Source organism: Phodopus roborovskii, unplaced genomic scaffold (assembly GCF_943737965.1).
Source record: "Phodopus roborovskii unplaced genomic scaffold, PHOROB, whole genome shotgun sequence".
NCBI lineage: Eukaryota > Metazoa > Chordata > Mammalia > Rodentia > Cricetidae > Phodopus > Phodopus roborovskii.
In genome coordinates this window covers 5,182,656-5,208,828 of record NW_026126413.1, presented here as the reverse complement: position 1 = coordinate 5,208,828, position 26,173 = coordinate 5,182,656, and the positions used below count along the sequence as shown (strand labels likewise).

Below are 26,173 nucleotides of genomic sequence, written 5' to 3'. Positions count from 1 at the left end.
GGGATGAAAATTCAACTTGTGAAATACGTAGTTAAGAGCTCTGGAGCTGAAACTCATCAATCATGGAACATCTATGTTTCCCCTGCAGAGCAGGATTGGCCCCTTTGAGAGTTTTCCAGAAATGTTTCCTTCAAGACTTTTCTTCTGGATACAGATTTGAAGTGTTCTAGTTGCTGCTTGTTTGTATTGAAAACAGTTTAAGTCATGGAGTTTGGGGCCATAGTAGAAATCATCACGAAGAAACCAATAGTATCAGTTTTCTTCTTCAGCAGCAAGGCATCCCCCAGGAAGGTCAGGCACAGCTGCATGTGTTTCATGTCTGAGCTGGGAGACTATGTGGCAGTTTCGCAACTGACTGTTCATCTTTGTAGATGACAATTCCCTACTCAGGAGCAAGAACATCTACTTTTGCAACTCAAGTGGAAAAGATTTCTGACTTAATTGCTTGTCATAACTCCCAGTGCTGTCTATATTCACAAGAGGCAAACATAATATCAACTTGTAAACCTGGTAGGAGACAAAGCTTCCAAGTACATCATAAAACAATTTCACGTATTTTAAGAAAATTGAATTGAATACTAAAGCTTTTAGAGCACACGTTTGTAATCTGACTTCTGTCCACCATTAGATCAAAACAAAACACAAAAGGGAGATGTTACTCATTTTTTCAAAGGCACAGTTAAGCAACTATCTTATACAGACACACCATGCACTTCTCTCTAGAATGCAAAACTGTAGGAGTGAATACACTTCTTCACAAGGTTTAATGTAACTTGAAGAGTGAAGTAGTGGAAAGCAGCTCCTGTTCTTCCCAGACCACTTCCCTGGTGGGCTGATTTAAGGCTCAGCCTAGAACACACTCATGGTCACAGGTCCGGACAGCAAACACTTTCTGGTTTACACTGAGCTCAGTTGGATTAAGTCATCCTGCAAATAAACATCCTTCAACAAGATTATATATTTTAATAGGGACCTGTGGAATGATTATGCTATTTAAAATATTTCTGTAAAATTTGCTGAGTCTTAAACTACTTAGTTACAGTCTGGTTTTGTGGAGGTAATTATCTTAGAAATCCTGGCAGTGGATTTACTAATCTACATTTTGTACAAAACACTGGTGTTGATTTGGTTATTTTGTTTAACAAATGCTTTATTAATAACTTACACAGAACACTTAATTGTGCATTTCCATATTAATTTGGAGGCTCTTTAGAAGAGCTGGATCCCATGCAATTGCTAATGCTGCCACTTGCTTCGGATACTTTTATATATGGCAAATATTTCTTTTATGTATTGAGTTATCTTTCTAGTATACATTTAAGTTCAGCTGTCTGGAAATTTGTTGAGTGAAGCATGGTGGGTAGTTAAGTACTCCAAAGGAAAATGAAGCAAATATTTAAGACCTGATGATAAATGACTTCTTCATTTATTATCAAGCAAACTTCATGCACAAATACTAAAGAACAAGCAAGGAACCTGAACTGAGTCACAAGCCACTGCTTACACCTGCCACCACTCATTTCCTCGCTTGAAAGGGCCCCTCTACCTAGGTCAATCCATTCCCAGTGAAAACTCCTCCTCTCCCACCAAAATGCTCCTCTCAATTGACCAGCAGACCAGTGACAGATTTCCCAACTGGTAACTGCCTGTATAATAGCAGAGTGAGATCTTAAAACTAACATCACTCCCAATGCTTGGCACATATATTCTGTTAAAACAGTCTTGAGACCATTTAGTATGTGTAATCTTTAATTCTAAAAGAATAATGGCTAACAATGTGGTGAAAATGACAATACAAATAATTGTATAACAGACACATTTGATTTTTTCAATTCTTAAGTCATTTATGCTACTGATGCTAGTCTTATAATGTATAGGGATACTTTTATACTGAACAGAAGCCTTCTCGAGTCCTACTACACATGGAGTTCCATCCATCAGCAAAGATATGGATGCTAATGCATACCTTTGGTGTGAAAAATCTCCAGGCTTGTAGCTATAGCCACACAGAGCCCAAAATTTTCATAGAGAAAAGATAGATTTGCAAAAAATTTTTATGCATATTGTCTCCTGACCAGTTTTCTAAAAAGCTATAGTATATTCTCTTCAAATTGTTCTAGAAATAAAACTTCTGGAATTTAATGTTAATTCCCCCCTCCGTTTTTTGATGGAAAGAGTTTTTTTTTTTCATCAATTTTTTTTTTTCAATCATTAGCCATGGGAACAAACACTCCCTGACTCAGATCGCTCTGGGACCAGGTGTGCCCAGGTTTGCCTCCCCTTTCTCTTCATCATTTCATGGTGTGCTACCACTCTTCGTGAGTAGCTGATGTTCTGCCAGCTGTTATCCCTCTGCTCACCTATTACTCTGACCCTGCATGATGCTTCTACTGTTAACAACCATTTGTAGACAATCAGAAATAGTTTAAAGAACAAACTCCAGGTCAGCTCTTCACTAACTCCTGTACCTATTTTGAAGTCAAGGACCTACCAGTTGCCTTCTATCTACCCTTCAGCCTCGAGACATTCAGAAATGGTCTCACAAACAAAACGGCAAACAACAACAAAAATCACCTGGCAAAGTCACATGAAGCAATCCCTGACTTATCCTGTCTGGTTATTGGGATTTATAATACTTCCTATCTATTATATACAAATATGCCACATCAACAATCTGAAATATTCTGTTTGGGTCAAAGCTATAATATATAACATGGAACCAGTATTTAGCACATCACCGAGGGGTGGAGTTGAGTTATGTATTTCAATTCCTTCCAGGGATGAATTCTCAATACATTAGGAGAGGTCTTTTCCCTTCTCACTGATGTTTAGGGTAGTATAGGAATGCTACTTTAAAACCTTTTAGGCAGATGTTTATGGTGAATTGAAGTGACCACCTGCATGGTTCATCACAAAGATAAAGGAACAAATACCTCATTGTGTGTAGTTTTACTTGAAAAAATGCTAAAACCTCATTAACAGCTGTAAATTTTCTAATATTATTTTGGGCAAGGCTGTTATATGACCACAGAGAATCAGACATGTAAACTTTTCTCAAGTGCATAGAAACCCTTTGCCTCTACACAGACCTGAATTTTATCTAGGGTACAACGTCCAGTTCACTTCTCTGCACAGATGTGCAAATTGCAGTTTAACATTTGTGCTGTCTTCATGCAAACAATTTCCTTTCCTTTACATTAACCACTGAAGTAAAGGATAGAAATAAAAGGGAAGAAACCATAAATGAAAAGCAGTATTTTTATAAATTAAATATGACGACATGTCAAATTAAGGGACATTTATGTACATCTTTATGGTGAGTTTTTCCATTACACAAACAGCTCAAGTACTTTTACAAAAACATTAAGTGATAAATTCACTTGGGAATAAATGTAACAATGTGTATGTGCACACATCTATACACACAGGTGCTAAGTTTACAAATGTGTCAGTTATCTGGTGGCCATTACTGAATTAAGAATAGTGATCACTGAGTCACCCAGATTACAATTATATTTATACATAAATTGTGCATTTATAAAAACCTTACAAATAATTCTATTTTCAGGAAGACAGTGCAGGTAACAGTTTAACACATGTAGTAAGAAAACATTTTAAATTCTTAAAATCACAACAATTCAATAATCTTATGGCTACCACGAATCAATAATTCTATGTATAAAGATTTCTCCATCTTTATGTTTGTCACAGTAACATAGCCTTCAAATTATTTGTCCTAGCATAGATTTTATACATTAATTGTCATAATGCAAGGAAAGTAAACATTTTTGAAGCCTGATCTAATCTAAATCCACATGAATTTTAATCAGTACTTTATGTTAGGAAAATATCTATTGCAAAAATTTAGAATTCTACTCAAATCATATGAGATGGACAGATTATCTAAGTTGTTTTCAAAGAAATAAATGATTCATTACATTTTACTGACATTTTTATAAAGACAGGTTAGAAACATAGTTTATAGCATATTGTGTACAGTTTGAGAAGCCTGTAAAGGATCCAAAACTTGCCCTGGGGCGACACACTGAGGCCATTTGCCAAAAAAGGAGAAAGTGAAATGCATTAACTGAGAACAAATATTTATTATCATTTTCCAAGAAATATTAATACTTACCTTTTCCATAGTTACAACCTGTCTTGTTTTATAAATGAAATGCTAAGTATTTTAGAGGCCAACAATAAAGTTCCAATGACTGGGATAATGAAAATGAATCAGAGATTTCTCCTAATAATACCCAGTAAATGCACACATGAAAACACCTAGTCCCACATTAAATGCTGTAACATTTATATATAGTAGTGTATTTCATTTTGAAAACATAGACAGCAAAAATATTCACATTTAAATTTAAACTCTATACAGAAATTCTTTTATTCAGGAAAACAAATTATGTGAGGAAATTTCCTTGGGAGATTCACTCAACTGAATATTTCTCTTCATAACAGAGAAGTCATTAAAGAGATCTCAGGTTTATCAGTAGGTCATCCAAATTGAATTATGGTCCATGGGTAAAGTTAATGCTTTAGGTGATGTATGTATCAGGAAGCTATAATTACTGGATGATTTCTGACAAGATCAGTACAAAAATCTAATGTTGAGAGTCTAAGTCTTGGCCTGAGCAACACCCCTGCTTATATATAGTTCCATATGTAGTATAGTGTTGTGTTACTCTCTTTCCATCCTAAGTAACTTTTAGCAGATATTTTACCACAAAAAATGAAAAATAGTCAAGAAAAAGAATAGTTTACTATGGGTCAACAGTGCTGTAAAATGAGTCATAGTAGGAGTGGTTTTTTTTTTTTTTTTGAGCAAAATGTATGCTGCCATCCTCAACTCATGTACACATGCACACACACATGTAGTACGCAAAACTGAAGTGGTATTAATACTCCTTCACTACTCCTGCTTTTCCAGTATTTCTCATCATATTTCTCAGACTGGGAGAGACTGTTGCAAATGTTTAAAATTGGAATCATTGTTTAAAGCTTGCGCTTCTTGTAGCAGAGAAACTTAGTCCACCAGGAAGGGAAAATACAAAAAAAAAAAAAAAAAAAAAAAGACCAAACAGCATTTGGTAAAACACATGACAATGGTCTCTTCACATCAGTCTTCCCCCGGCCACGTATTCATGGGCTGCTTGCCTCTGCTAATGTTTCAGGGAAAGAGAACTACAAAACAGGATAACATTCAGATGTCCAGTAGCTATGACCTGTAATACTGCTCATGACAAACAGTAACAATGAGGCAATGAAATCGTTTTCCTGGGGAGAATGACCACAGTACTTATTTCTGAGTAGACGAGAGGTTGAGAGGGAAAAGTGTTCAACCCCGTTTCTCATCTCCATGGAGAAACAGGCTAGAAGCCCACCAGGCTTTAGAGTAGGGAGGGCAGTGAAAAGCTCTGCCTGCCGAGGGGACAGTCCTGGAATAGCAACAGGTGTAGGCAGGTAGAGGCCTACTGAAGACCGTTTAACTGAATGGCCCTTTCGGATACCTTACAAAATCATAAACATAGAAATGCAAGACCTTTGTTTCATTTCTGTAGGGGCAGGTGTGTATGAGAACTCATCATGCCTGAGGTGGAACAGAACTAATTTGTTAGTCATTTGGCAATCGAGAAAAATCTTAATCTCAGAGTTTTAGCCTTAAAATTCCTGTTCACTAGCAACTGAACCCAAACTGGAACATTTGCCAAGGATGCTAAGCCGCCCATCAAATCTGTGGTATTAGGAGTGTACCCCAAAGCTTCTGTTCACACTGGGCATCTTCACTCTATGAGAGTCACCTGGTTACAAACCATCCATACCTTAGTGTGACGTGTGTTTTCAGCTGCAGTCAATTAGGCAGGACAAAGCAGAGTAACGAGACTTAATGCTTATACCTACTGTTTATTCTCATGTTTTATGGGTGTATGTCATGTTCAATGTGGGCACACATTGCTGATTTCATTATTATGGGGTGAAATGTGCAAAAAATACGCCACGGCAGCCAGCACGTATATCAAGACTAGAGATGTACTGAGGATGGTGGGTTGTAGAAGAAAAGGTTACACCTTCTTATCGGAAAAATATAAGGTTAATAGTTAAAATTTAAGCCAAATCAATATACTGATACTGTTCACCCTTCAGGTGACAAAATCGTTTGGCTATAACATTGATTATTCTTATATTTTCCTGTTTGTGAATGTGGTTTTGTCTTAAGATATTTTTAAATTTTTTTCCCCAGGAATTTATAAATTGGAGGTAAGTATTTTCGATTTGGGTTCCAAGAAAGAAGTGTGAAATTGATTGCTACACATTGAAAACAAACACACAAAACAAAAAGCAAACCCATATTACCCTCTCCCTCCTTTTTTGACCAAGCAGGTTAAAAAGGACATGCGATACCATTTGTATCATTTATATTGCAGAACTATTCTCAAATAAGGGCAAGTAAAATTAGGTTCCTGGGTTTTGTTTGTTTGTTGTGCTAATAATGCTTTCCTTCTCCGAGGGCAGTGACGTGATGAACAGTGAGGATGGAGGAGCCAACAAATGAAAGGGTGACCAGCGGAGGGTGACCAAGGGAAGAGGCCACACAAGCACTGGAATGCCACCGTCATAAAGGCGAGCTTACTGAAAAGAGCTGATTTTGCACAATTGTCACAGGAAGTGAAAACTGCCACTATTCCCGGTGCTTCCAGTGGATTGTATGGAGCATTATCTCCAGGCTACCTCAGCTGGCGGGTGAAGACTGTGTGAGCTGTCTGTGACAGGTCTCTGGAGCGGGCCAGGTACAAGGCAGCTCTCTGGTGTAGTTGTGGGTGGGCTCCTATGTTGTGCTATGGACTATGACACATACTGTCGTCTAGATAGGAAGTACAAAGCTAATTCATCTGCTTTATCCTCCGTGTTTCTCCCAGCATCCCTGGACTGCATATCTAAAGTTTTCAGTTTTCAGAAAGAAGGAATCAATCACCTGGAACCGAGAGCTGGTAAACGCAGTGTCACCATTTTCACTCATGCTACAATGCGAGAGGAAAGGGGTCCTCTCTTCAGACTGGACAGTGCCTTCTCCCAGTAGGGTAGTGGTGGGTGAGCAGTATTTATATCGCAAGTAACAGAAAAAGCCTCTTAGACGAACAAATAAACTCTCCATAATTTTCCTGTTAGGATTTTGGTGTCTGGATACAGGATTGAACTTCATTCCAAAGTGTCATGCAGCAAGGCGCTTTGGTAAGGGAGATAATTAAGAACTATGTCTGTCCTTCCTTCCAAACTGTCAGACACACAATAGAGATCTAGCCACAGGTCCAGCAAGTGAGCCACTGAGTGAGGGAAGACAAACTCCCCAGACGCCTCTATCAATGCTTTGTTCTCTGCTGCTGAAAGCCTGAATCATGTCGGTGTGTCTGCATGCCTGTGTGTCCGTCTGTTATCAAGTCTGCGTGGAATCCAAATAAAAAACACAGTACCATTTCACATCGTATGTTATGAAAAATTTACCTCCAGACCTCTGTGTGAGAAGTGACAGTGGTTTTGTTATCACTTTGGGGTTTTGTCATGTTACAGAGAAAGTGTGATGCTAAAAATGTGACAACCTGTGTCACTTTATTGCTACGGTCTAGGTCATCTGAATTAGCTGCTGACTTCTGTATCGTCTAAGACAAACAAATCAAGAAAGAACTCAACTTAAAGAGGTCACTGCAGAAATAGACTGTGTGAGGCCCCAGTCGGACTTCTGCTGAAGTGTTTTCTTAAGTACAAGATACTAAACTACTTTGCACAGACTGTAACTGAGGAAATGTCTGGCTGGCCGTAAGGATGAAGACAGATTCTCTCCACTTAGTGCGCTCTGGGGGTTCACGGGTAACTTGTATCAGACACAAGTGAATGAAAGCTCTCAAATAAGCGATTTTATTCCTATCCATGATTGCAGACATTTACAAAACCATAACATCTGAGTTCACCTTAAAAAATAACTTATATAAAGCAGTGATATACACAGCACAAAATAGTTCAGGGAGGGGCAGGAGCAACCTTTAATAATTAAAATGTAAACGTGAGAAAAAGGATGGAATAAAAGTCCCTACTTACTTCTACTTAAGATGTCATGTGATAATATCTTACAATGTCCTGTGGGTCAATGCATGTATGCGTATATGTGCATAGAGATCTGCATATACGATACGTTCTCTTCCCACACATATACATACACAGATGATCATTTGCAGTTCAGTTTAGGGCAATTCTAATGTGCCACTCCGTACAGTTGTTTGAATCACATGTGGACCCGCTTTCTTCACAAAATAGGGGAGAGAGCAGGAGCTACAGGGTTGGTTTGGTTGGCTGAGATCCCTTCAACTGTACACTGATGAGCAATTTTCTTCCGTAGTAGTTCTGTGAAGGGCCGACTCACAATGCTTTTCATGAGGAGACGTGGTAATGGATTACACACTCATGGTCATGCTGGGGGAATACTACAAGGACAGAAGAATCCAATGTTAGCCGCGATCCTGCCACAGGTCAGGGTGCTTCAACTTGATACAGAAGGATAAATGATGAATTTTAGTTTCTATGAACATCTATGCACACATCTTTAATCTCAGGCATATAAGGAACTCCGACAAGAGGCATTTATATGTCTTTTCTTAGATGTGAAATTTTAAACTATTTCCTCTACCCAGTCTGATTCTTTCCCAGGACCCAGGTACATCCAGTCCCTCAGACACTTGGTCCAGTCAGAGGAGGGCTTTGCAGATACTTGTAACAATCTGGGCAACTTTAGTTCAAGGATGGATCACACAGAAGTGAGTTTGAGGACTAGCCTTTGCTGTACACAGCCAAGTGATGGAGGACTTCCCGTACTCTGCCTTCAATCTTTTTACCTCTCTAACAGCCGCTCTGACAGTACCCAGGAGTTGGGGAGGTCTAAGCTCCAGACTTGATTAGATGCACAGAAAGTACTTCTCATTGGAACACCTGATGCTCCAGTGAACATTAGCATAAAGCCTCCCCCACCCCCATCAATCCACTGCACGAAACAGAGACTCAGCTTATGGTATGATGAGGCTGACAAATGATGTAGGGTGAGGCTTTTGGAAATTTAGAACATTAATTGATTTCAATTTATTTAAATGTGAATCACTACATGCAGCTAGTGGCCGCCATCATGGATGGACACCTCTAGATCTTCTGAGTGGAGACATGCACCTTTGGAAAATGGTAGGGGTCTACATATGAAAATGGTTTCAAAACTAAAATATAAATGGGGACCTTGGGATATTTTAATGTCTGATGGAAAACCTGCAAAAACTAATTCAAAGGGTGATTTCATTTAGTGTTCTACTAATGACTGTGTCTCAGGATGAGAGATGGGTAGAGTCCAAAGGACAGACTCTACTAAAGGAATCCAATGAGGAACTGTAGCTATGTGGGCAGTGGGACATGCCTTTCAGGAAGTCGGTAGAACAGGGACAAAATGGAGGGACTGAAGGCACGAGCTGAGGTTCATTTGAACTGAAGTGGTAAGAGGCTCCATGTGAGTACACATACGTGTGACAGGGCCGTGGTCCTCTGAACCACAAGTCATTAGGGTGTAAACCCTGAGTAAATTTAGAGAATGAGGTAGAGGAGAAGGCTAGTAAAAGAGCAGCTGAACCAAGGAAGAGGTCACACCAAGAAGAATCTATTTGTCACTAAATAGTTTTGAGTTCTGTACTGGTAAAAGGAAGGTAAGTTACTTAAATAGTTTAACTGACACCTATGTTGGATAATATGGAACACTGAGCAATCAAAAGGAAAAGGAAAAAGGAAATGATGTTAACTGTATTATAACCTCAAAGACTGAAAAAAAAATCCATTCTAACTCAGAAAAAAAATAAGGCAAGATGAAAATAGAAGTCAAAACCAAATAAACGCCCCATTTGCCATCATACACAAGGAATGCTTGGAGCCACTGTGTGATGAAATGGAACACACCCAATTCCACAGCAACTTGACAATATAGAGTTCTACATCACCAATATCTTCGGCATGCTGCAATCTACCCCCAGCCCATGACTAAGTATAGTCACATAATATAATACAACTATATATAGTTACATAAAAACTAGTTATATTTAGAGACAAGGACAAGCAAAAAAAAATGCATATCTCTATAGCAAAATGGCCACAGAGAAATTTAACCCATGCTTTCCATGGTCCTTGGAGCTGCCATAAGAATTTGGAATGCCCTTAGTTATTCAATGAAACCTGAGGTGATTCTACTCCATCCTAGCCAGTACAACTGGTTCCATATACGTGTGGCTTCTAAGTTCTTGAAATGTAGCTATTGAAAATTCAGAAGTGAAAATGTTCACATTTAACTTAATCAAATATTTAAACTGCATGGCCACATAAGAGCTTTTCTGAGAGTTGCTATGTCAGAGACCTAAAGCAACAGGTAGGTGATCTAAAGCAAGGCAGGATGGCTTACCGAAGAGTGTTACAGGAAACCTCTGAGAATCTCTTGGACTCCAGAGATCCTCACACTGAATGGATGGCCCAGGGAATCTGGATTTAAGACATTCTATAACCCTTTCTTACTAAGTATCATCTGACCTCATCCATTTCCACATCGCATTAGGGGAGATTATAAAATACTTTTCATTCTAATACACTGCCCAGTGCTGTGCATGTACATATACTTGGCTGTGAAGAATTTTATTAGCGGCTCTTATCCCATAACACTAGTAGTTGTTAAAATGTGGCAGGTCATACATCTTGAGAAAAGTCTTACAGAAAAGCGAAATATTGTTGTTAATACAACAGGAAATCAGAAGAAGTCACTTCACCAGTAACAGAAACTTAGGGGAAAAATTAGGTGCAGAGACATTGGGGTCAGTGTCAATCAGAAAGGGCTGAAACATCAGCTCCAAGAAATAAAACTCAGAGCGTTTACAGGATTCTAATAAAGTGAGTAGTGCACGCAACTACAGAATGACATGTTTCCATCTCTGGCACAGAACAATAGGATGCATGGTGACGTGTCACATGCTCCTGGGAAGCTGAGGACTGCTCACTGTCAGTTTCTTTTACTGAAACCATTTCAAGAAAATGAGACCAAGGGAAATTATAAAATTCTAGGAAAGTGTCCAGGATGCAAGCAAAAAAGAGTATATTTCCATGGATCCCCTTCTTCGGGGTACTGAGGAGGTGGCTCACGTTTTCCCAGAAAGGAATAGCGAGAGTTAAATGGACTGCCATGTTGAAAGGCACAAGCTATTCCTGGCATCCTGTGCTGACTCATCTCAGCTGTTACATCGGCATATGATGAGACACTGTGACGTCTACACCACAATGCTGTGGGACCAGGTTGTACTGTTTGGAACTACTGAGCAAGTCAGCTTCTCCTCAGAGAATAAAATGACCCTTTCGCTACGGGCAACACTCTTGTTTAACTTTTGGAAAAAAGTAACCCAAGAGCTATTGTTTTAAACGTATGTCGATTTATCTGCTTTTGTAAAGGCTATTTTGAAATAGCATGTCCTGGTACGAACTTGTGGAGTCTCCTCCTTCTTATCACCTAATACTCTGCAGAATCTGTTAGATGTAGCCATTAAATCTCCCAAAGGTTCAAGTCTTGCTTTCTATAAATATTTTTGCCTCTTAATGAGAAACAAGGAGTAGTTCTGCTCCTCTGAATATAATATGAAATAACTCAATGTTTGTATTACTAGCTGAGAAACTCAGGCTTACATAGCTTCCCAACAACAGCAGAAGTAGACGATGGAGAGGAGAGGTAGGAGGTCTGTGTACCAGCTGTCACCATTCAGTCCCATGGTTCTAATAACACACCCACTCATCTGATTACAGATAAACGCCATGTAGAAACATTTTTCCAAATTAATGCAACAAATTAATCCAACTGCTTTCTTCTTTTGGACCAGTTTTGTATCTGCGCCATCAAAACGAAATGCTTACAGCATGTGAACACTAGGGGGCAGCTTTGTTTCTTGAAAGAAAGGTCCTTGTTATGTTCCTTTTGCTCTGCCAAGTATGTTTGCAGTGCTAGCTCTATGGATTTAGACACTGTGTGTGTGTGTGTGTGTGTGTGTGTGTGTGTGTGTGTGTGTGTGTGTGTGTGTGCGCGCACTGATTTAATTAAATGAAGTAGTCTGTAGGGAGAGTGGGATAATATCTAAGTAGGCACTAAGCAGGTGTTCCTTCTTTCTGGACTCCCCCCCACCACCACCACCAAGGAAAGGTGAGGAATCTTCGAAGGGCAGAACACTCAAATACATGTGCTTTTCAGAGTTATGTGCCTTAACATCAAGACTTTGAACACTTGTTTCCTGGGATTTTTGAATTCACTGAACAGTTCTGTACTTTCTTAGTTACAGTGCATCTGAAGTGACATCAAGCTTTGTCACTTCCTCGAATCCCACATTCCTCAACAGAGAACCTCTCTCCTTTTACTGCTCTTTTGAAAATTATAAACAGAAACGTGTGGTAACATTCACATCCACGCAGCACCAGGGACACTCAGTGGGTTCCAAAGCAGAGCATGGGGAGCTGGTGGGGAAGAGTGGGGATGAGACAAAGCCACGTGGATCTCTGGGAGTTCGAGGCCAGCCTGGTCTACATAGCAGGTTCCAGGCAGAACTATATAGAGAGGCCCTGCCTCAAACAAACAACAACCTCATAAGAACATTCATTTCAACAGATCTTGTGTTTAATCAATTGTAAAGAAAATGTGCACACCAAAGAACTGTTTTAAAATGCATTTCTTTAGGATTTATTACCAGCAAGTGCCTGTTTGTAAGTCCGTTGTATACCTATATGCCTAGGGCTGCATAAATATTACGGGTTTCAAGTGGAATGTTTAAGAGACCCATAATAATCAGCTTCTGAGGCAGGCTTTCCCCAGATCCACAGCTGCTTAGATTCTGAGGAGTGAGGCCACAGTGTTGACTTTTTGTGACTCTTGTGTCACCCAACACGCTGTCCTCTAGTTTGGCCAAAGTTGTTGAAACAAGATTGTGCAATCTTGAAAGGAGTGCTATTCTATTATGTATGTGCTCTAGTTTTAATCCATTCACAGTAGATTTAATTTCTTCATTGCCGCTAGTGTATTAGAGGAACACACTATAATACACCATTGTGTACACTGCCGTATTAGTCTGTCATATGATCTAGCCATGTAAACATCTATTAGTGGAATTGTACACTTAAGGACAGGCATGCTATACTCCTTACTTTAGAATACTTTGTTTCGTACTCTGAAACTTTGCATACAGCACAATAAATGAACTGAACTGACTTACCATACACCTCATATTAAGTTACACTATGTTACTGCTGGAAGAATTAAACAAAAGGAAATAAATGTCTCTGATTAGATAAAGCAAGCATTGAAAATGAACGATTTGTCCATATTCCTGAGGTAACCCAGTGACCAAGATTCTTAAAAAATAATTCCTGTAGTCCCATACGTGACTCAAACATGTGGTGTCTGCTGCCTTTTCCTGCCCACTCACCGGCAGCTAAGCATTCTCATAAAATGTATCTATCATCTTTGTCCTCACCAGTCATGGAAAGAAAGCAAACCAGCAGAAAGAAAGCTTTCACAGTCTCAACTCAGGGGCAGCTTTGTTTTTAGTGGAGGCTGTAGGTAGAGACCAAGAGGCAGAAGAATCCACAAACATCCACTCGTATGCTCCACGTGGGATGCCTGTTGGTCTGCACTAGTGTGGACTGCTGTTAGCCAAGGCTTCAACCACAGGAGGTGGGAGCGCAGGCAGAGGCTGGGTGGCCAGGCATGGTAGCAGGAGCTGCCTGTGCCTCCCACAGTCTGACAGACCCGCTTGTGTGCGGCATGGGTCATGCACTGATGAAGCTCACCTGGGCTCTGTGACATTTTGTTCTATAATCAACTCCGTTGGCTCCAGCAGAGAGCAACCCTAACCGTTACTCAATGGGTCTTTTTTATCCATACACCCCAGCTTGACTCCCAGAAATCCTGAGTCCATTGGGTTTAAAAGTTTCCTTGAGTGTTTCTACAGTTAAATAACAGTTAAAACCATCACATTTCACAGTAACTCTTGGAGAAATGCACCATCTTGTCTCTTTAGTTCTCCCAGTGTCTAGCATACTGTCTTGGCACACATAAGTGCTTAGGAACTGTTTGCTAAATAAATCAATGAACTGTTTAGCTTCACACTTTGTCCTGTCCACCTCTATGAAGACAACCTATAACCCTACAATAGCACTTTAAAAATGCCATGCGGTTCAAGCTCAGGCTGATAGATCACCAGTGGGAGCCTTCACCATAGCAAAGCTTAATGTGTGAAGCCACAATCCATGAAGATTATTGTCATACTCTTACTATGACAAAAATCAAAAACAGATCTCATGTAGCGCCTATTCATCTTGCTAGAAGGTAGGATGTGCCAACGAGGCAAGCTGTTTTCAGTCTGACCATGACATGGATGTTCTCTATAAGAAAATTAGTATGATGGCTTTGGTAACTGCACATACAGGTCTCTCATAAAACCGCATTTGATGATTCTTCTGACTTTTAGAAGATCGACATATTGAACACTTGCTAAACATCAATAATGACAGCTGTGAGCATTCATACTGAGAGGAGTATAAGACTACCAGGGCACAATAGCACAGGCAAGTGGATACTTACACTCTCGCTCTGAAAAGGGTTTAAGAAATTTCCCCCCATTTCACCGTCATCCCTTGGGGTGCCCGGCTGGTTACTCAGGCTCATATTATTGGGAGAATTCTGTAAATGAGATTGAGAGAAGACATCATTGTTGAAGGTTTTCCTTCCCTCCTGCACTGAGGTGCTTCAGACGTGGAACGCACAGCGGCAGCAGTGGCGACAGCGCTGTACTCTGAGGAAAAGCTGATACAATGCTGACCTGCTTCTTCCTCACCCTCTACCTCACACACTGCCCCAGAACAGGCGTTAATGCTTCTGCAAATCAAAGTCTGAGGACGAGCAGATCCCAAAATAATCGATGACAACTATTTTCTTATTCCCAGAATGTTTAATCAATTTCTCACCCGCAGTTTAAGTTTCTAGAGTTAAAAACAAACAAGCAAAACAAAACAACAGTAACAAAAAAAAACCCCAAATTTCCGAGCTGGAGGCTGATGAGGAGAACCTGCCCATGGGCAAGGCATGATAGAGTAGAAAGAAGATCATTACTGAGACCAGAAAACTCTCTATCGGAGGAGAGGGATCAGCATTCCACTGAAGAAAGACCTACTATTAGTTTACCTATCCTATGGATAGGTATCCTATGGATATTTCTCAGAGACAAAGCAGCTGCTATTAGCAACCAACACGAAGTTAGCAGGGCCTTTTGTAAAACCCTGTTTAAGTTTGTTCATCTTATCTTTACAGTGTATTTTGAACTATGCACGGTGTATGGCAGTCCACACCAATAGGAAACACAGAATGGCATATAAATCATGTTTACACTGCCCTGAAATGGTGATAGAAGGATGCATTTCAAGTTATAATTTACTGAGTTTAAACATTCAGGACCAAACACTTTTTTATTTTCAATGGAACAAAGTTTTTAGATTGTTTTTGCCCTAAACCATATAGCTTATATTTCAGTTTGGAATTATGTTTTTAAAGAAAATTACTACAAGTAAGTCCTATTGCAAACACCAAGTTTTATGAATGAATTCCCCAAAGGACTTTTGGGAGCATGGCTAACCCAGGCAGATGAGCTACTGTTTTATCCCACTGAATCTCCCCCTCCCCCGCAGGGAGGATCTGAGAGCCAGGATCCTCTGAAGTCCATAGGAGTTCTATATGTCAAGGGCTCAGAGCCACACTTCCACAGCAGATGGATAAGTGTTGTGATAAGTGTTTCCTCCAAAATGTCGGTGGGATGGTTTTTAAAGGATAAGGAGGCGTGGCCTTGGTGGAGAAGGTGAATCACTGGGGGTGGGCTTTGAGTCCCTGCCAGCTACTGCTCTAGTCCTATGCCTGCCTGCCTGCCTGCCTGTTATCATGCTCCCAAGCACTGCAGGTCATGGACACTATCCCTTTGCAACAATGGGCCCCAAAGTAAACACTTTCTTTTACAAGTTGCCTTGATTTAGTTCAACAAAGAAAACCGAACTTGGTATGAGAATTTTCCTGAACATTTGGGGTGATTTAGATCTGGGTTGTACTTTTTCACATATTTTTTATTCTCAAAGTTTAGCTAATTTCAAGTTTGATTCCTGACTCAAAGTGTTGGGTTTTTTTCTTTTTTAAATCAATTAGTTAATTAGTATTTTTAGTGCTGGTACTTGAATCTATGGGCTTGTATATGCTAGGCAAATGTTCTACCATGTAACTACACCTCTAGACCCCAAGGTATTAGTTTGGTATATTTAGAGTTAAAAGTAACACCAAACAACACCTCCACATTGCTATTTTCATTTTCCACGCAATCTCTTCATGGCACGGTGGCTCGGATTCATGCTTTTTAAAAGTGGGGTGGTATATACAAGTACGTTGAAAGTAATTTTAAAAGAATACAACATAAATCAAGGCAGTATTAGATCTCTGAAACCCATTCCTTCTAATCACTGTATATGTTTGGAAAAAATTTAAACGATGAGGACAGAATATGTTGTTTCATTTCTACCCAAAGTGTTCTCTGCCAGAGTTGTGAAATGACACAGGTTCTTCAATGTGGAGGATTAAAGAAACTGCTGCCCAAGTCACTGTGACAAGCCGAAGAGCACCTGGCACCCGAGACTGTCACACAGTGACGAATGCAGCTGGCAAGGAACTGTGACGCTTCGTTTAGCCATGGCTACAGCTGTGAACAGTGTCCCCAGTGGAAGTCATCACGGAGGCACGGCTACCATGCAGAAAAGATACTTCAGTGACCAGGAAGGCATGATTGCTTGAGCACATACTTAGGAAATGGGGAACATGACAGAAGAATTCAGGAAAGGATTGCTTTTTAGCTATTTTAATCATCTTGGTGATATTTTTTTATTTCAGTGGATGGGTATTTTGTGTATTTCTACTCTAAGATTTAGTTTTAAAATTAAGATCTTACTGATCCATATCCAAGGGATTCTATTGCATTCCCACCTACCCCTTCTCCAAGTTGGAAAGCAATGCACATTAAACACATAAAAGATGCCACACAAAGCTGGGAGGCAGAGGCAGGCGGATCTCTGTGAGTTTGAGGCCAGCCTGGTCTACAAAGAGAGTTCCAGGATGATGATGGCTGTTACACAGAGAGCCCTGTCTCAAAAAACCAAAAGTAACAACAAAAACAAACAAATCAAAAAAACTCATCACACAGGCAATTCCTCGGCTAAATGTTTATCTTTCTTGAATTTTGTAGTCTACATTCTACTTAATCTTTAAAATATTATTATTATTATTATTATTGTGTGTATGCATTTGTGAGCATGCATGTGTGGGCTATGGACACATGGGTGGATGGGTGTGTGATGTGGCACATATGATGTGTGCTATGGGTATGTATGCTGTGGGGATGTGTGTGGGGGCATGTGTGCTGTGGGCATGTGTGTGGATGTGTGTGTGTGTGTGTGCTGTGGCATGCAGAGGTCAGACACTACTTCAAGGACTCACATCATTAACCTGAGTTCCACGGTCAAATTCAGATTTCTGGGCTCTCACTGCAAGTGCCTTTACCTTCTGAGCCATTTCCTGGCCAGTCTTCAGTTTTTATCTTTTAACCCCCCCCCCCCACCACAATCCTCTCTTAATTAGTAAGTTATTGTTTCTTCTATCTTCTAACATGTGCCCCAAACTTTTTAAAATTTCTCCAGTTTAGTCTGCTCTGTTACACAAAGCTTCTTACATTTGCTTATGTTTGGAGATGGAGCCCAGTATGCTGCCTTGGCACTTTGTTCTTTACTGAATGAAAGAGCTCCGTGTGAGAGGAAACCTCTTAAGGACAGAGAAATGATGTTTGTTTCCACAGAAGTCTTGTTTGTTCCTTCCCACTGTTTCACATGTTAATACTTAGTACACAACACATAGTCAACTAATGTTTAGGCATTAAGCAAGAGAACGAACAGTTCATTAAGCAAGTTACTAGCATATATCACACATGGTCAACTTCTCAGATATATCAAAGTCACACTGCTACAGATACTTTACAAGCTTTTACAGCTTTTCAAAAGATCATCCAAACTGTCAGTCCAGCTCTCTATGTGGCATGTGAACATGATTAAGTCGATTATCATACTTTCCTTTTTTAAGATTATATATATTCATTCATATTTTATTGCTGAATGACCACATCTGAACTTCTACTTTCACATTTTCATTGAAGAACAATATTCTTCAAGCTCATTTAGTAACCTTATAGTTCCACGTGGAATAAAATAGAGACACACATCACTCACCTTGGAAATACTGTCCATATCTCCTGAGCCTGGAGAAAAATGTGAAAAGATAACCGTCATTAGGTAAGAGAGCATTTGTAAATAGAAACCCCTGAAGGTGAGTGAGCTACCTCTGACATCACAGAGCTCTGCTTCTGCTCCCATCACCTGCATCTCAATGGCAGGAGTGGTCATGGCTACAGCCCCCTTGGGGACCACTAGAGACAATCAACATGTACAGCTCTTATCTTTAATAAAAATGATGTTGCAAACCTGGTAAAATCTAAAATAGACTTTTCTAAGAATATCTGACAATATTCTGAACCATATTTTACTACAATATTTAAAAGTTTTTTTTACTAATATCTTAATATTAGTAAAAAACGGCACTCAATATACACAACAGAAACCAAACACATCTTCAAGATATATTACATCTTAATTTTGGTTCTTGAGAGACATAGGTGATGGAATAATCATAACTTTATCACAATATCAGTTTTATTTTGAATGATTAATCTTAGTGCATGTTATTATAACATTTTAATAGCAGCATTTACAAAGACGGCAAAAATAAAGGCTTAGAACATGACTCGCTTGTGAGGAAAAGTGTACAGCTTTTACTGTTACACATTGAATGTGCACACGTGCTGTTACATGTGAAAATATAATTTTCACTACAAAAAGTAAGGAACAACAACAACAAAAAAAAAAAAAGTGGTAAGAGGGGAAAAAAAAAAACAAAAAGAAAGAAAGGAGCTGGTTGTCAATCACGAGAAACTCTGGAAGCTAGTTCTATTGGTACTGTAACCAAAAGCCTTCTATGACCAACCCCCTCTCTTTTGACTATCCAACTTGACAAATTGAGAATGCTGTTGCAATACACTGAAAAATCATATTCTACTGGCAATTTGAACACTGTATGATGACATGTACATTTCTCAGTGATGTCCACAATGGCAGCCAGTAATATGTGTGCCTGCTGTAGACCTTGTATGTGGTGATATGCCTGAGGACTTGAATGTTAAATTCTCTCTACCTTTAAATTAAATAGCTACACATGGCCATTGGCTGCAATCATCAGACCCTTCATGTCAACCAAAATAAAATGAATCAAAACTTTGGAATTTATGAAAATATATGGGTCCTTAAGAAGCACAAAAGTCTATCAATGCAATGCAGATAATTTCGGAATCACTTAACACAGACTTTCAGAGAATCGAGGGACATGTTTTTGAGCTTGAGAGTAGGGAATGAAATCCTAGATAATCTGGACAGTACGAGCATGGTTTGTCTAACGTAAGTGAAAGGTTTCTTTACCAGCCTCTGCACCACTGCCAGCATGCACATGATCCTATGACCACAAGTACATGGTCTTTATATGTCTATCCATGGGCATCTTTGCTTTACTTTTCTCTATGTCTCATCATTGCGAGTATTTTATTCACCCAACAGACACTTGGTGTCATCTGCTAAGAAAGTGCCATACATAAAGCACACTGTTAACTGTACTTGAGCTTAGCTTTCTCCTGAAGGCAGGTGCACGGCATGGTCTCATAAGGGAATTATTAATATTACCAGAACATGGTTACTAATTTTATTTTAAATGGGGCAAACTTTAAAATACATGACAAAGTTAAGGAATGATAACAGAGAGCTGGTTTCTCTGATATGTTCACAGACTGGAGACAAAAACATCTGTGGGAAGGACAGAGGCATCCTCTGGGTTAGGCAGTGTGGCAAATGGTCAGTGGAACAGTCTCCTTTGGCCACAAGGCACTTATGCTGTCAGAGACTGCCATCAATACTCGTGGGGTAATCTGGACAGAACCAACCTCACACCCCTAACTTTCACATGCTCTCCAGCTCATGCCCAATATACTACAGATCACATGACCACTCAAACACGTATCTGTACATGGAAGAGCTTTTGTAAACCATAATACCCACTGTACAGAGCGAATGTTTTGTTTAGAATTTATCCTATGCATCTAATGTAAAAGCCTTACCTAAAGAACCATTCATGTGATGGGACTCCATTCCTCCTAATCCACCCATGGGACCATCTGACCCAGGGCCCATTGGAAACTGTTTTAAAAAAATGAAGAAAGTGATTGTGATCATATGGAAAACGATTTAACATTTTTTAAATTAACATTAGAGATTGCCCTGGGTCAGTTCCAGGTTTCGAGACTTCTCAGGCTGCTCCTCAAGGCTGTGGACTCTTCTCTCATCTCTATGTTCTGAATGCTCAGGTTAACCCTCCTTTCTGCCCACTTCCTTTTCTCCTCAACACATGCCCAACTGGGAAGCATGGACATCCCATGTAAATGTGAAGATTACCATTCTCTCCTAGATGGTGACAGATTTTCGCTTATATGCCCAAGGTAGTTCTTAAGAAGCTGCTGATGCTGTTGGCTCATTAGGAAGACCATTTCTATTGAATCATGATACCAGTATCAACACTTTCTTAGTACATATATATCACTGTGTGAATGGATACAGGGAATGATTTCATCTTGCAGATTAAACACATTTGGTTACTTAGGGAGAGCTGGACATTGTTAACTCTTCTTAGTCACCTGTGCTGCGTAAAGCAGACACTCTGTAGCAGCTCGATTCAGTCTTTTAAAGCATCAGTATTGGTTCTTTCAAGTAAAATCTTAGCAGCAGCCATGAACAGACATGCTGAGGTAGAGCTGTGATGGGAAGTTTAAGGTCAGTGCTCTTCCACCTCCTCCTCATTCTTTTAGAATGCTTCTGTGCCCTATCTGAAGGCAGGCATCATCATCTTAGGTTTGGAGGTAAGTACCTATCGAAGTCACCATTTTCTTTTAAATGTTTTCTGATGGGAGATGTCATTGTGTAAATATGTTTCTCTTATTGATTAATGAATAAAGTACTGTTGGCAAATAGGAAGGCAAGATAGGTGGGGCTGGGAGACAAGGAGGATTCTGGGAAATGTAGGGGAGGAGATTCGAGAGATACAGACTTGAGAGGAGAGGTCCGACCCTCTCGAGACCACATGGAAACACTTAGATTAATAGAAATGGGTTAATATTTAAGACAGCTAACCAATAAGAAACACCAGTAACAAACTAATAGTTTTGTATCTAATACAGCATCTCTGTGTGTAAGTTGGGGCTGACGCAGCTGTGGGACCAGGCTGCTGGAAAACTACTCATAACAGTTTTCAAGCTCAAATCATATTCCAACACATATGGCTTGCAGTACTGTTTGTGCAGAGAGTGTGGTAATGGTTATCACCACTAGCTTTCAGGACCATAGAAAAGAAGGGGAGGAGACAGAAGAAAGGAAAGGAAGGAGGAAGGGAGGGATAAAGGAAAGAAGACAGACAGGCAGGCAGGCAGGCAGGCTGGGTTGCTTGGTGGGAAAACTGTTCAGACAAGCCTGAATGCCATCAGCTCACACACCTTCCCAGGAGGACATGGTTGCTGCTTATGATTGAGTGTCTAAAAGCACAGACAGGAAGGAACGATGGCTCAGCAGGTAAAGAGGCTTGTCACCAAAACCCTGAGTTCAATCCACAGGCTTCACACAGTGGATGGAGAGAACAGTCTACTCCAAGGTGTTCTCTGACCTCCACATGTATGCCACAGCACACTTACCAGCATGATTGCATGTGTATGCACGCACGCACGCATGCACGCACGCACGCACGCACACAAACTGGAAAGTAGAGAGAGGACTGAACGGAACCTGCTTAATCAGTTTTTAACAAGGGCACAGTTTTTAGCTGGGCTGGGAAGTTAGACCTTACAGTAAGCCCAAGCAAGAGTCTGAGGGCATGCTGTGCTCAGCTCTCTTCCTGTCTCTGCAACTTTAAAGGGTGTTTAAGGTTTTAGAAGACTCTGAGACTATAGGCATGTAGGTTTAATTAGCTTAATGCACAGTAAATGTATTTTCTGACATTTTTCAATTTTAGCTACCCTATGTACTTATGTATATGCATAACATATTTATTTTTATTGTATACTATATTATAGTCTGAATTTAAAATTCATATTTACATTAGGTCTGTTAGGTCCAGGAGGTACTGCATTCATTAAAGTATACATGTTGTCTCCAGAATTGGTTGAATCTGAAACGAAACATCACTTCATTAATATCTCTTCACCAAATCCATCACAAAATAACCAAAGATGATCCTGGCATATATAGAAATCGACAGCTAGATAGACACACAGCTGACATGGTCATTACTAGTGTTTGGAAACAATACCTGACAGTCCTTTTCTGACCCAAAATGTACTGTCTGACCCAAAATGTACTGTTATAAGGTCATAAAATAGGAGCATGATGAGAGGTATAAACGCGTAATACAGGTCAATCAAACATTAAGAAACCCAAAACATTAAACATTATAGTATATTTATTTCATAAAACATGGATTACTTTTTACTCCATACAAAATGACATGTATATACATATATATTATGTGTATATATATATATATAATATGTATATATGTATAGACACATTATAAAGTTATACACGTTATAAAAGTTCAAGTTCAGTAGTTTTTTAATTTTTAGGATTTTCTTGGAATTCCTACAGAAAATAAACTGAATTTCAGGATGAAACTGATAGTATCTACAGACTTAATTTCAAACATGAGATTACATGACTAGAAAAAGAAACCATCTTTCTTGAAGAAAGAGTCAGATGCTTTTATCAATTTCTTCCCTTTCCAGAGATGGTCTCATATGATGGTGGCTGGCCTAGAACTCACATGGTAGCCAGGCTGGCCTTGAATTCACAGCAATCCTCCTGTCTGTTTCCCAAGCACTGATTCACCACCGATGGCTTTTTGCAACTTTTTGATAACTTTCTTCAGTCTTTTATTAAAATAACTGCAGTGTATCATCTATGAATATATTTAAGGGTTTACACTATTCTAAAACTTACACTTCATGCCTCCTAGCTAATTCTAATTAAATCTCCGAATATATCTTTATGATGTAAAATCCAGAGTGATAGCTAATTATTTTACATTGAGGAAATATTAGTGATGAAATACAGTTTTCTATTTTCTTACAGTTACTAAGTTTACTTAGATGTATTACAATAGATCTTTATTTTGAAAATGATGAAGTGTTTGGGGAAAATGTGTTTTGTATTGGTTTAAAAGAGAGGGTAAAAATAATCTGCCTGTCTCTGCCTCCTGAGTGCTGGAATTACAGGTGCTGCTATGACTGACTAGATATTACTTCTAAAAGAATACCTCATAGTACTGAACGAGCCAGAATGCATTCCTTCCGGCTGCCAGAATGCATTCCTTCTGGCTGACCTCTGTTTTTGAATGCTAAGTGAGATGCCAACCTATTTTTGTGGCTGTAGGTTTTTCATGTCCCCATCTGTGAAGTATTTCTGTCATGTAAGGTTACTTACTCCTTCCTGCCTATCGCCAGACTTGACCCTCTTCACATTTCATCCCTTCTCCTTCTTAGCATCTTCTCACCAACCCCACCTACTGTAGTTCTGGTCATGATCCAAGACCCATCTCAAATGCTGTTTGTAGCCTGAGTTTTCGCAGAGGTTTCTGAGTGCAGTGAACCCTGTATCTGCTCTTCTGCTCACACCTGGCTATGAAGAGTTCATCAGAGGGAATGGGGCTATATCTTACTTAATTTGTGTGCCTCAGACAATAAATTAGATTTATTGCTTTAAACTGTCTAGCAAGTTTTCTCATATTTCAGAAAATTTTGGATTTGTTTTTAAATATAACTTAAATGGGTTTATCTTTACTTTTGGTGAAAGAAAAATGGATTACATATTTTAAATATGGAAGAGATGAATTTATCATTTTTAAGACTAATTGAAAATATAATTTCATTCAAAGGAGAGAAAACCATCAAGAGGAATAAGGATAATTTTCTAGGAAAGGCATGTGTCCTTTGGATTCCTGGAAGAGCCTTACACTGAGGTATCTGTGGCATGCGTCTCTGGGGCTGAGGACACTGGCTCACTACAAAGACGCCTTTACTAAAGTACGCTAGCAAGGCTGGCAAGACAGACTCAAGGGTGGTTGGATCACGTATCCCCTGCTATGCTTAGTGTTGCCTGGAGCTGGGCTCTAGTCTATAGCGAAAGGAGGACACATCACACGGCATCTTCATAAACTACACATTAACGTCACAACATGAGAAGGAGCTCACAATCATCTGTAACTCCCTAGTAACATCTGTAACTAGGGGAGCTGAGGCTGCCTTCTGGTCTCCATGGACACCTGTACTTTTGTGCTCATGCCCACACACAGATATTAACACGTGTACATAATTAAAATAAGCCATTAAAATTAAATGGATAAAACTGTGATAATATTGTACTGAGTAATAAGCATTTATTTTTTCCCACTATTACAACTTTTTATGATAACTTCAGTAATAGTTTAATTATAATCTATCATATGCCTTAAATTTAATAATTTCACTACCACTTGGTTGTGAATACAGATTAATTTAACTACTGAGAACAGTGAATGAGTATCCTTGTATAGAATCTTGGATTGTGTCTCCAATCATTATTTATAGTATTAGGATTATAGAGTCAACTATTAAGAACTGATAGCCCTTGATACATGTTTCATAATTTGCTGGATCTTTGACAATTTAAATTCCAGTCACTAGTCTCCAAACAAGTTTACTACTTTGTACTAAAGTATCAAGAGGAAAAAATGCCAACACTATGTGAAATAATTATGTTGAATTATTATGGATATACTGAAGTGTATTTTATTTTAGAAGATTAAAAAAGGCTTCCAGCACTACTTAGTAGATGTATTAAGTGATAATTTCCTATCAACATGTAGGGTAAACAGTACTATAAGCATAGCCATATTCAGTAAGATAGATATGTGGATAGGGGGTCAGTTTGCTATTCTGTCCTTACAGGTCTATGTCTTTAGTGTTTTATTCCTGTAGGTTTCTCTGTGATGGGAGCTATGGTTTCTTTTCAGTTTTAAGGGACTTTTAGGTAAGTTAAGTTATTTGCAATTCATATAAATAAACATATTGCTCATACTTCCTGAATCTACAATCCACACAAGAGGAATTTTATAAATTCTTAACTAGACTGGAGCTGTTTTAAGAACCTGACTTCGAGATGGGCATTGGTGGCACATGTCTTTAGTCCTAGCACTCGGGAAGTAGAGATAGGAGGATCTCTGTGAGTTCAAGCCTAGATTGGTCTACAGAGCGAGTTCTAGAACTGGCTCCAAAGCAATTCAAAGAAACCTTGCCTTTAAAAACAAACAAACAAAACCAAACCTAAACAAAAAGAACCCGATTTCTTCCTACCTGCTTCCTCTATGGTCTTTAATCATGCTTAGACAATGAAAATTCCTAGGTACATTTAACAAACAATTTCTATATTCTGTGGTTTTACGCTAGGAATCAAAATGTCCATGTAGCTACTTTAAATTACAATACCTGCTGGACTAGGCATGATGGGCGTTCCTGGTGGCCCTCCACCTCCTGGAGGACCCTAAATAATTAAACAAAATTTCAGTAAAAATAAAGCATTTCATTAAACAATGTAAGGAAAAGCAGAAAAGGGTTATACTTATCTCTATAATAATCTAATTTTAAAACACAAAGCAAATATATTTCTTCTATAATTTATTTTCTTTGATTCACAATCAACTCAATATTATGCAAAACATAATTTAGCTTAACTATGTTGAGACTACTTTGACAAGTTTCCAAAAACAATAAGCCTGTGACACTGGTTTATTATTCATGACTTAATCACATCACCTATAATGAGGTTAAGA

The 26,173-nt window shown here is 39.1% G+C and overlaps 1 protein-coding gene across 5 annotated transcripts in view; it reads right to left on the bottom strand.

The window, feature by feature from the left end:
* Positions 1–7,894: 7,894 nt before the first annotated feature.
* Ssbp2 (single stranded DNA binding protein 2) overlaps positions 7,895–26,173 on the bottom strand; it is a 226,816-nt gene continuing 208,537 nt past the window's right edge. For all 5 annotated transcript variants that reach the window (XM_051182957.1, XM_051182956.1, XM_051182958.1 and 2 more), the window contains 6 exons: positions 25,830–25,884; positions 22,410–22,480; positions 20,388–20,466; positions 18,400–18,428; positions 14,678–14,776; positions 7,895–8,480 (listed from right to left, as the gene is read on the bottom strand). In XM_051182957.1, coding sequence (XP_051038914.1) covers positions 8,451–8,480; positions 14,678–14,776; positions 18,400–18,428; positions 20,388–20,466; positions 22,410–22,480; positions 25,830–25,884 — 363 coding nt within the window. In that variant the 3' untranslated portion in view covers positions 7,895–8,450. The remainder of the gene's footprint in view (positions 8,481–14,677; positions 14,777–18,399; positions 18,429–20,387; positions 20,467–22,409; positions 22,481–25,829; positions 25,885–26,173) is intronic.